The sequence below is a fragment of the Anomaloglossus baeobatrachus genome, chromosome 3 (assembly GCF_048569485.1).
Source record: "Anomaloglossus baeobatrachus isolate aAnoBae1 chromosome 3, aAnoBae1.hap1, whole genome shotgun sequence".
Taxonomy (NCBI): domain Eukaryota; kingdom Metazoa; phylum Chordata; class Amphibia; order Anura; family Aromobatidae; genus Anomaloglossus; species Anomaloglossus baeobatrachus.
Window position 1 is genome coordinate 704,127,446 of NC_134355.1, and position 12,739 is coordinate 704,140,184.

The window sequence follows — 12,739 nt, forward strand, 5'->3', positions numbered from 1 at the left end:
ACAGAGGGGTCACCACAAGGAGCAAATACAGAGGGGTCACCACAAGGTGCAGATACAGAGGGGTCACCACAAGGAGAAAATACAGAGGGGACACCACAAGGTGCAGATACAGATGGGTCACCAGAAGGAGAAAATACAGAGGGGACACCACAAGGTGCAGATACAGATGGGTCACCAGAAGGTGGAAATACAGAGGGGACACCACAAGGTGCAGATACAGATGGGTCACCAGAAGGTGGAAATACAGAGGAGTCACCACAAGGTGCAGATACAGATGGGTCACCAGAAGGTGGAAATACAGAGGGGTCACCACAAGGTGCAGCAGATACAGAGGGGTCACCAGAGGAGACCAGCAATGGAAACGTCCATGACTGGAAGCCTCACACCGGAGGAGACTGGCGATGAAGATATCTATGACCGGAAACCTCACGCAGGAGGAGACTGGCGAAGGAAATGTCCATAGCCGGAAGCTTAACACCAGAGGACACTGGCGACAAGGACATCCATGGCCAGAAATCTCACACCAGAGGACACCGATGACAAGGACGTCCATGGCCAGAAATCTCACACCAGAGGAGGTGAGGGATGGAGATGTCCATTGCCAGAAGATTTCACTCATTGCTGCAAAGGATTCTCTACAAAGGGTTAAACATGGACATTTTATTTATGGGAAAAGTAACGTGTCCAATTACTTCTGAGCCCTGAAATGCGGAGGCTTTGTAGAAAAATTATAATTACTGATAATATGATGTTCCTGAACCATGACAGCGCCACACCGAGAGAAAGTATCTGCCTCCAGGAACAGGAAACCTACAGCATAAAACGTCTCTCCATGCACCTGAAGTGCGTTTACACCGCATAAAGAGGAGTCACATGATAAAGACATTGCCAGATATCGGCAACTAGAAATACTTGGGTCTCTCATCCAAAGACTTCCGCCAGGAGCCTGTGACTTCAGGGCATGTAAGGAGGCAACTCCTGACATTAAGGAGTGAATGACATGCTCACCATGTGATTTTGGGTTGTCACAAAGGGAAGGACTATTTCCTGGGATCTGTGAAACCTGGAGACTACCCTTGGAAGAAAAGACAAGTCAAGTTGTTATATTGCGCTGTCCTCTAGGATAGTTGTGAAGGGTGGATTTATTTAGATGGCCACGTCTAGCCAAAGTTAGGGCTACTAGGAGGATCGTATTTTGGGTGACAACCTTAATGCTCAAAAAAGTTATTTTGTGAGGGCATTCACAACTAGATTTAGATCCCAAGCGGCGATCTTAGGACCACTTACTGGACTGGAAGAAAATGAATCTTTGATGAACCTACGCAGCCATGGGTGGTCAGCAATCTTTTTATTACATAGCGCCCCTAGGACAGAGACCTGAACTGTTAGTGTACTAGTGGAGAGGCCGCTTTCAAGGACCTTCTGAAGGAGCTCCATTATCTCTGTAAAAGGGAACCTGTTGATGGGTTCACCCGGAGAATTCCAGAAATTTGTTCCATCCCTTAGCGTATTTACGTGACATAACCTTTTTCCTACTTAAAAGTAGACACCAAGTTCCTTGAGAAGCCCGGGATGATCATCCCCTTTCACATTCTATACATTTAGGTCTAGGTTGTGGACCTGAGTGTGGAGAACTGGACATTGGGATAGAAGATTGGGAATGTTGGGACATATCTGTGGGTCCCAGACAGAAATAATTCTCAGACAGGTAAACCATGCCCTTCTGGGCCAAAAGGGAGCAACCAGTAGGACTCTGGCCCAGTCATGGCATATTTTCATAAATACAATTGGGATTAGAGGAGGGGGCGGGAAAGCAAAGACTAGATGAAAATACCACTTCTGTTGAAGGGCATCCACTCCATTTAGGCATTTCCCTGGATTTAGGGAAAAGAATACTTCCACCTGGCGATTCCCCAGAGAGCGAATACACCTATTTCTGGGAGACCACATAGGGCACGATTTTAACTGAAAATTTCCCAATTCCGATTCTCCATGACTTCGTAAAGTGACTTAGGTAGTCGGTTATAATATATTTTCTGAACCCTTAAGTACCGGGCTAATAGGGATAAAGGATTCCTTTCTGCAATTCAGATTTTCCTCACTTCAGACCTCAGTGTACCGGATCTGGTTCCTCGTTGATATTTAGAGTTGTACCGTTGTCGGACACGATTATCACGTTTCTTCCCGTAGGCCACTCCAAAGACACCTGAGTGGTCTTTCTGGCTGCTGTCATCTCTTTTAGGTTTGCTAAACGGTTTCTCAGTGTAGTATTCCATAGACCCTGAAAAATAGGGACCATCCAGGTGAACTCTGAATCCTTCTGGACTCGCATCCGTGGTAATCACCATCAATTTCTCAACTGTTGATGGGGGAACTAAAGAGGTCCTGTCCATCCACCATTCCAAGGGATCCAGAAGCTCTGCTGACAAGTGGACTTGTCCCATTGGTCTGTATTGCAAGGATCTCCGTATGAAGATATCTGGTATGAAATTGAACCCAATGGACAGCCAGAATCGAGGCAGAGCTCAACAAAAGACATTGCTCCTCCTACTGAGATGTGGGTTTACTGAACAAGAACCTGGTGTCCTGGCCCTTATCTCGTCCCAGGGCCGTCCACCCTTGTCACTGCAATTCCCTCTACCCCCTGGGCCCTTGTCTGCTGCTTTCTTGAGGATTTCATCCAAGACAGAGCTGAACAAATAACCACCCTGAGAAGGAACAGCACACCACTTCACCTTGGACTGAAGGTCTGCTGACCAGTCTTTAAGGCAGAGGGCTCTACGGGTGGAGTATGAGAGCGTACAGGACGGGCGGCAAACCCAATGCTACGCACTGAAGTGTCGGCCAGAAAGTCAGCTGGCTTCACGATAGTTCGTAAAGCTTCCACTGGTTGATCCCTCACACTTATTTCTTATTTAAGAATCCTAATCCCGTAGCCATTTAATCAGGTACTTCACTGTACAAGTAGGCGATATACTGGGTTAAAAGGAACCGGCTGCTGCTTCCCAGGCTCCTTTAAGGAACATAATCAGCTTACTATCTAAAAGGATCATTGAGTGAGCCAAGATATTGAAATGGAAGGGAGACGTTTCAGGATATTTTGGCCACTGCCACATCAATGTTAGGGGATTTCTCCTAAGTCTCACATAGATCCTCATCACACGGATACTTCCTCTTAGGTGTGTTGGGCACTGAGACCTTCTTAAGGGTTTTCTTGCACTCCTTCCCAATGAGGAATGTAGACTTATTGACCAGCGATGGTCTTCTAAGCCACTGAACATAGAAGCCTGCACAGATACATGTTCTCTGGAGACTCTAGCCCCATAGTAGATCTAAGAAATGTAAGAAATGTGGCTGTGTCTTCTACCTGAAAGCCGGGCTGCCCATGTTCACCGTCCGAGGAGGAGGAATCTGAACAATCACTGGAATATAACGTCTACCAGAAGAGGAGGAGGGAGCTCTGGTCTGAAGCCATTCCCTGCTAACCCTTCCTTTGACTTCATTGTTAATCAATGAAGTTTTCTCCATGAAGGCACTAAGAAGCTTGCCGACAGATGCTTTGGGTACATTTTCTCTGCAGAGCCACATTCTTTGTTGCCGACTTTCTAGGCCCATCCTACATATCAATAACGACCAGTCAGTATGACACCATACAAGAGTACTCGCCCTCCCTATACACTGGAAACTGCCAAGCTGGGAGGAGGTTTGGGGTGGTTTCCATCACCGCTGGGCATTGTGAGATAGTCCATGTGCCGTCTGTGTAGCTGCACATCCCCTGCTTATTGCAATCAACAGTAGGTCAGGCAAGATGGGAAGGGCTGCCCTACTAGCTCCACGTGTGCTAAATCACCAATCTTCAGAAGAGTCCGACACCCCCCAGCCCCAACCTTCGACCTAGAAGTGGCTAGTTACTGCGTCATACGTGGCCCAGCCTCTGCACACACGTGTTTCTGCGGAGCGCTCCCACATCAGCGTGAGGTTTCCTCAGGCCCCAGAACTCAGAAGTGTTTGGTTGCTGTGAGCTTTCCCGGTGTATCGCGTGATATCCGGCCCAGACTTCTGAACTTGGAAGTGGCCGTCCGAAAATAAGAAGACGTCTCATGGTACCTCCGGCTACGGACTCCCCTGTGCCTGAACCAAGGGAGGGGCAGGAGTCAAGATCCACTGGACCCAGGATCTATGCCTGCAGTACAGGACAACATCTCCCTCCTACTGGCCCTGCAGAACTCTCGCATAGGTCCATTCTTCACCCTGCAGAGCAGCAGCAAGACACACTGCCGGTACGGACAGATGCCAGACATAGGGAAAGGACAGACGCCGCACCGACGGTACGGACAGACGCCGCACCGAGGGTACGGACCGACGCCGCACCGAGGGTACGGACAGACGCCGCACCGAGGGTACGGACAGACGCCGCACCGAGGGTACGGACAGATGCCAGACATAGGGAAAGGACAGACGCCGCACCGACGGTACGGACAGACGCCGCACCGAGGGTACGGACAGACGCCGCACCGAGGGTACGGACAGACGCCGCACCAAGGGTACGGACAGACGCCGCACCGACTGTACGGACAGACGCCGCACCGACGGTACGGACAGATGCCAGACATAGGGAAAGGACAGACGCCGCACCGAGGGTACGGACAGACGCCGCACCGACGGTACGGACAGACGCCGCACCGACGGTACGGACAGATGCCAGACATAGGGAAAGGACAGACGCCGCACCGAGGGTACGGACAGACGCCGCACCGAGGGTACGGACAGACGCCGCACCGAGGGTACGGACAGACGCCGCACCGAGGGTACGGACAGACGCCGCACCGAGGGTACGGACAGACGCCGCACCGACGGTACGGACAGACGCCGCACCGACTGTACGGACAGACGCCGCACCGACGGTACGGACAGACGCCGCACCGACGGTACGGACAGACGCCAGACATAGGGAAAGGACAGACGCCGCACCGAGGGTACGGACAGACGCCGCACCGAGGGTACGGACAGACGCCGCACCGAGGGTACGGACAGACGCCGCACCGACTGTACGGACAGACGCCGCACTGAGGGTACGGACAGACGCCGCACCGAGGGTACGGACAGACGCCGCCAGTTTCCGTTCCTGGAGCCGGACACGCTCGCTCTATACAGAGTTGTTATAATGTAGGGAAAATACGACTACAATTCCTAAATGATTTCCAGGAGATTTTTGTCTCCACCTTCATTACATCTCAGCTGTTTCATTTTACATCAAAAACAGTGGCCTGCAGAGCTGAAATCACGAAGACTCGTCTCTGTCCTCAGATCTCAGGACCTCAGTTTATATGTGTGGACACCCGCTATATACCAGTCTCGCCCCCCACATGCAGTATATATGACCGGTCACCCCTATATACTGGTATCGATCCCGCACATACGGAACATATAAGAGGTCACACACAGCACTCCCAAAATACTATTATTGGGAACAGTTCTGTATTTGAAGATGAAATTATCTCTAAAAGACAAAGTTACAGATGTCACATTTCCTTTGACAAAAAAAAAAAAAACAAAAAATGAAACAATAACTATATTTTACACTTTAAAAATTACAAAAAGTGTGTTATTTAAAAAAAAAAACAAAACAAAAAAACCCAAAACCATTAAAACATAAAAATTACAAAAAGGAAAATGATCCGATGCAAATGTTTGTGCACCAAAGAAGATAACGCTCACCAAGGATTCAATCCTTAATTAGCCTGTTGGGTTATGGCTTGTTCACTATCATCATTAGGAAAGGCAAGTTTCACGGCTTTATAAACACCCGGCCTCCTCTAACTTGTGCCAAAACACAGCAGCCATGCGTTCTTCTAAGCAGCTGCCTAGCACTCTGAAAATGGTGGAGGACCGCACAGCAGGAGAAGACTATAAGATAGCAAAGTGTTTTCAAATTGCCCGTTCCTTAGTTCATAATGTAATTAAGAAATGGCTGGTACCAGGAATAGTGGAGGTCAAGACAAGGTCTAGAAGACCAAGCTAAATTTCTGTGAGGGCTGCTGGTAGGATTGCTAGAGAGGCAAATCAGAACCTCTGCCTGACTGTAAAAGACCCTCAGGAACATTTATCAGACTCTGGAGTTGTGGTATATTATTTTACTGCTCAGAGTCATCTGCACAAATATGGCCATCATGGAAGAGTCATCAGAAGAAATCCTCTCCTGCGTCCTCACCATAAAAGTCAGCCTCAGACGTAGCAAAAGAAAATCAAACAGGCCTGATGTATTCTGGAAACAAGTCCTGTGGAGCGATGAGGTTAAAATAGATCTCTGGCCACAATAATCAAAAGGTATGTGTGGAGAAGAAAGGGCACAGAATTCTAGAAAATAACATGTCACCAACCATTAAGCATGGGGGTGGATCAATCATGGTTTGGAGTTGTGCTGCAGCCAATGGCACGGGGAACATTTCATGGGTAGCGGGAAGAATGGATTCAATGAAACTTCCACAAATTCTTGATCCAAACAAAACATCTGTAAAAAGCTGAAGTTGCAAAGAGGAGAAAAAAAAAGGGATGGGTTCTACAAATGGATAATGATCCTACATACAAGTCAAAATCCACAATAGGCGACCTCAAAAAGCGAATCTGAAGGTTTTACAATGGCCTCAGTCCCCTCATCTCAACATCATTGAAATTCTGTGGCTAGATCTCAAAAGAGCAGAGAATGCAAGACGAGCCAGGAATCTCACAGAACTGGAATATGTCTCCAAGGAACAGCAGTGCATGCAAGACGAGCCAGGAAGCTCACAGAACTGGAAGACGTCTCCAAAGCAGAGCAGTGCATGCAAGACGAGCCAGGAATCTCACAGAACTGGAAGACATCTCCAAGGAAGAGCAGTGCATGCAAGACGAGCCAGGAATCTCACAGAACTGGAAGACGTCTCCAAGGCAGAGCGCAGCATGCAAGACGAGCCAGGAAGCTCACAGAACTGGAAGACCTCTCCAAGGCAGAGCAGTGCATGCAAGACGAGCCAGGAAGCTCACAGAACTGGAAGACGTCTCCAAGGAAAAGCAGTGCATGCAAGACGAGCCAGGAAGCTCACAGAACTGGAAGACGTCTCCAAGGAAAAGCAGTGCATGCAAGACGAGCCAGGAATCTCACAGAACTGGAAGACCTCTCCAAGGCAGAGCAGTGCATGCAAGACGAGCCAGGAAGCTCACAGAACTGGAAGACGTCTCCAAGGAAAAGCAGTGCATGCAAGACGAGCCAGGAATCTCACAGAACTGGAAGACCTCTCCAAGGCAGAGCAGTGCATGCAAGACGAGCCAGGAATCTCACAGAACTGGAAGACGTCTCCAAGGCAGAGCAGTGCATGCAAGACGAGCCAGGAATCTCACAGAACTGGAAGACGTTTCCAAGGCAGAGCAGTGCATGCAAGATGAGCCAGGAATCTCACAGAACTGAAAGACGTCTCCTAGGAAAAGCAGAGCATGCAAGACGAGCCAGGAATCTCAGAGAACTGGAATACTTCTCCAAGGCAGAGCAGTGCATGCAAGACGAGCCAAGAATCTCACAGACCTGGAAGACGTCTCCAAGGCAGAGCAGTGTATGAAAGACGAGCCAGGAATCTCACAGAACTGGAAGATGTCTCCTAGGAAGAGTAGTGCATGCAAGACGAGCCAGGAATCTCACAGAACTGGAAGATGTCTCCTAGGAAGAGTAGTGCATGCAAGATGAGCCAGGAATCTCACAGAACTGGAAGATGTCTCCAAGGAAGAGCAGTGCATGCAAGAAGAAACAGAAATCTCACAAAAATGATGAAAATCTTTCCAACAAGAACTGAAAGATTCTTGGCTGCGACAAAAAGCATTTACAAGCTGTGATATTCACCAAAGGGTGTGCTACCAGATACTAATCATGCAGGGTGCACAGACTTTTGCATCAGATGATTTTCCTTTCTTATTTTAAAGTGTAAAATCAAAAAATATTTTTTTCTCCTAAAATACAAAGTAAATGCGTCATCTGTAACTTTCTGCCTTTTGGAGATCAATTCACCTTCAACTCGATTAACTGTTCACAATAACAGTAATTTTGACCAAGGGTGCACAAACTTTTGCAAGTCACTGTATATACCGATATTGGTCCTCACACGTGGTATATATGACCGGTTACTCCCATGACGCAGTATACAGTCCCTGACAGAAGTTCTGTCGCTTATCCATGCTACGTAAATAGAAGCTTATAACTGGACTTTAAATTCATCCATTGGTTTCATAAATTACTCTTTTGAAAGCTGGAACCCTCCCAAATTTGGTTTAGGTTATGAAAATAAAGTTGCTGCAAAGCTGAAATATTGATCATTTAATGAACACAGAAAGGTCAGATTTTGGCAAGACAAGAGTTTTGTCTCCTTGTCATATAATGCACCCAATCCTAGTTTACATCCTCACCTGTGCTCACTAAATGATGGGTTAATTAGTGGGTGAATATAAAAAGAAACCCAGCACCCCAGACCTTCAGCTGAACTGCAGCTTGACCTCTGACAACATGCCAAAAATCCACCCTGTGACCAAAGCCTTGATCATCAAGAGGCTGAAGACCATATCCACTGCAGAGGTGGCTGCACCTTTAATGTGTCTCAGCGTCAACTACAAAGAATTAAATAAAGATATGAAGAGACTGGAGATGTTTATGACAAGCTCAGGTCCGGCAGACCCCGCAAGACAACTTCTCAGGAGGAAAATCCAAAGCCTGCCCCTCTTCCACTGCAGCAGAGCTCCAACAGGCCTGGTCACCTCAAGTCCCTGTGTCACCTAGAACAGTTTGTAGGATTCTGTCTCGAAATGGCCTCCATGGTCGAATCAGTGGCCAGAAGCCAGCACTAAACAAAAGGCAATTAAATTACCATGTGGCATTTGCCAAGTCCCGCAGCCTGCTAAACAGATGGACGCTGGAAAAGTGGCAGAAGGTGGATTTCTCTGATGAATCTTCAGTTGAATTACACCACAGCCGCCGCAAATACTGCAGGAGACCTACTGGAGCCCGTATGGATCCAGAAAACAGGTAAGTGTGGCGGTGGAAAGATCATGGTCTGGGGTTACATTCAGTATGGGGGTGTGCAAAACATTTGCAAGGTGGAAGGCAATATCAATAGCCTAAAATATCAAGAAGTATTAGCTACCTCTTACATTCCCAATCATAAAAGGGGTCACATTCTGCAGCAGGATGGTCTCCATCTCATACATCCATCTCTACAACAAAGGTCCTCCTGGCAAAGAAGATCAAGGTGCTCAAGGACTGGCCAGCCCAGTCACCAGACATGAGCATCATTGAGCATGTTTGGGGTCGGATGAAAGAGGAAGCTTGGAAGACAAAACCAAAGACTCTAGATGACCTCTGGAGGCATGTAAGATGCATTCTCTGCTATTCCTGATGACTTCATCAATAAATTGTATGAATCATTGTTGAGCCTCATGGATGCCGTCCTTCAAGCTCATGGAAGTCACACAAAATATTACATATGGCTCTAATAGCACCAGAACCTCATTCTCCAATGTTATGCAGCATATCTTTGTATTAGAAGCTAATTATTTGTGTGAATTTTACATTACTTTCTGAGGGCGACAGAACTCTTGTCTTGCCAAAATCTGACCTTTCTGTGCTCATTAAATGATAAATATTTCAGCTGTGCAGCAACTTTATTTTCATAACCTAAACCAAATGTGGGAGGGTTTCAGCTTTCAAAAGAGTAATTTATGAAACCAATGGATGAATTTAAAGTCGGGTTATAAGCTTTTGTTTACATTACATGGATAAGCCACAGAACTTCTGACAGGGAGTGTATATGACCAGTCACGCGCATCCCCCCCCCCACACACACAGGTATTTTGCCCCCAGACTTAGTATATATGACATGTGATATATGCTGGCATCGTCTCCCCCACTCACTATATACAGGTATCGCCCCCCCTTACATGTGGTATATATGACAGGTCACCTTCTATATACACACAGGTATGTATGACAGGTCAGGCCCTATATACACCGGTATTCCCCCGCACATGCAGTATACAGATGACAGGTCACATCTTCATGCACAATGACTTTTTATGGCTTTCTTCACTTACTTGTTCTAAGAGGATCATCTCGGCCAGCTTGTAGTTGCGCTCCAGCATGGCCAGTCGGGCTTGTACCTTATAATTTCTTGAACCATCACCACCCTGGAAGAAGAAAAAGGCAACAATAATCAAGAGGCCACAAAGATCTGTGACTGGGGGTGAATAACAGATCTCCAGGTGCGACACCACAGGTCACCTCAAATCTGCACACCGCTCACTCGCTCCCCCCCTCCCGAGAGATGTGAGCAACTGCCGACTCCGCTCGCCCCTCAGGGACATGTGGGCAGCCGCCATCACCGCTTGCCCCCCAGGGAGATGTGAGCAACTGCCGACTCCGCTCGCCCCTCAGGGACATGTGGGCAGCCGCCATCACCGCTTGCCCCCCAGGGAGATGTGAGCAACTGCCGACTCCGCTCGCCCCTCAGGGACATGTGTGCAGCCGCCATCACCGCTTGCCCCCCAGGGAGATGTGTGCAGCCGCCATCACCGCTTGCCCCCCAGGGAGATGTGGGCAGCCGCCATCACCGCTTGCCTCCTAGGGAAATGTGGGCAGCCGCCATCACCGCTTGCTCCCCAGGGAGATGTGGGCATCCGTCAGCAAGCTTGCCCCCCAGGGAGATGTGGGCGTCCGTCAGCACCACTCGCCCCCCAGGGAGATGTGGGCAGCCGCCATCACCGCTTGCCCCCCAGGGAGATGTGGGCAGCCGCCATCACCGCTCGCCCCCCAGGGAGATGTGGGCAGCCGCCATCACCGCTCGCCCCCCAGGGAGATGTGGGCAGCCGCCATCACCGCTTGTTCCCCAGGGAGATGTGGGCAGCCGCCATCACCGCTTGTTCCCCAGGGAGATGTGGGCAGCCGCCATCACCGCTTGCCCCCCAGGGAGATGTGGGCAGCCGCCATCACCGCTTGCCCTCCAGGGAGATGTGGGCAGCCGCCATCACCGCTTGCCCCCCAGGGAGATGTGGGCAGCCGCCATCACCGCTTGCCCCCAGGGAGATGTGGGCGTCTGTCAGCACCACTCGCCCCTCCGCTCACCAGCACCGCTCATCTGTAGAACAAGTCATGCTGGATACTCACAAGTTCAGCTGCGCTCTGATCGGCAATCTCATTGGTGTTGCGCAAAAATTTGGCTTTGGCGACATCTCCCAGCGCCGAGAAACATCTGACAAAAAAAACCAAAAAACACAGATTAACAATCATCCCAGGAGGCAATAACCACAACAGACAGACAGTGAGAAGAGCGATGGAAAAGGGCGACGATTACTAACCCCGCAGCATTCCCCTCCTCTTCCTCTTCCCCGAGTAACTCCCATGCTGCTCCCCTCCTCTTCCTCCTCCTCTTCCCCGGGTAACTCCCATGCTGCTCCACTCCTCTTCCTCCTCCTCCTCTTCCCCGGGTAACTCCCATGCTGCTCCCCTCCTCCTCCTCCTCCTCTTCCCCGGGTAACTCCCATGCTGCTCCACTCCTCTTCCTCCTCCTCCTCTTCCCCGGGTAGCTCCCATGCTGCTCCCCTCCTCGCCCCCCCCTCCATGCTGCTCTCCTCCTCTTCCCAAAGTAGCTCCCATGCTGCTCCTCTCCTCTTCCCCGGGTAGCTCCCATGCTGCTCTCCTCCTCTTCCCCCGGGTAGCGCCCATGCTGCTCTCCTCCTCTTCCCCGGGTAGCCCCCATGCTGCTCCCCTCCTCGCCCCCCCCCCCTCCATGCTGCTCTCCTCCTCTTCCCAAAGTAGCTCCCATGCTGCTCCTCTCCTCTTCCCCGGGTAGCTCCCATGCTGCTCTCCTCCTCTTCCCCCGGGTAGCGCCCATGCTGCTCTCCTCCTCTTCCCCGGGTAGCCCCCATGCTGCTCCCCTCCTCTTCCCCGGGTAGCTCCCATGCTGCTCCCCTCCTCTTCCCCGGGTAGCTCCCATGCTGCTCCCCTCCTCTTCCCCGGGTAGCTCCCATGCTGCTCCCCTCCTCTTCCCCTGGGTAGCCCCCATGCTGCTCCCCTCCTCTTCCCCTGGGTAGCCCCCATGCTGCTCCCCTCCTCTTCCCCTGGGTAGCCCCCATGCTGCTCCCCTCCTCTTCCCCTGGGTAGCCCCCATGCTGCTCCCCTCCTCTTTCCCTGGGTAGCCCCCATGCTGCTCCCCTCCTCTTCCCCTGGGTAGCCCCCATGCTGCTCCCCTCCTCTTCCCCTGGGTAGCCCCCATGCTGCTCCCCTCCTCTTCCCCTGGGTAGCCCCCATGCTGCTCCCCTCCTCTTCCCCTGGGTAGCCCCCATGCTGATCCCCTCCTCTTCCCCTGGGTAGCCCCCATGCTGCTCCCCTCCTCTTCCCCTGGGTAGCCCCCATGCTGCTCCCCTCGGTAGCCCCCATGCTGCTCCCCTCCTCTTCCCCGGGTAGCTCCCATGCTGCTCCCCTCCTCTTCCCCGGGTAGCTCCCATGCTGCTCCCCTCCACTCCCCGGGTAGCTCCCATGCTGCTCCCCTCCTCTTCCCCTGGGTAGCCCCCATGCTGCTCTCCTCCTCTTCCCCCGGGTAGCTTCCATGCTGCTCCCCTCCTCTTCCCCTGGGTAGCTCCCATGCTACTCCCCTCCTCTTCCCCCGGGTAGCTCCCATGCTGCTCCCCTCCTCTTCCCCCATGTAGTCTCCATGCTGCTCCCCTCCTC

General features: G+C 50.9%; 1 protein-coding gene across 1 annotated transcript in view; it reads right to left on the reverse strand.

Moving 5' to 3' along the window:
- IFT172 (intraflagellar transport 172) overlaps window positions 1-12,739 on the reverse strand; it is a 192,286-nt gene that overhangs the window by 102,629 nt on the left and 76,918 nt on the right. The window contains 2 exon segments of the mRNA XM_075341695.1: window positions 10,108-10,200; window positions 11,177-11,261. Of these exon segments, the coding sequence (XP_075197810.1) occupies window positions 10,108-10,200; window positions 11,177-11,261 (178 nt within the window).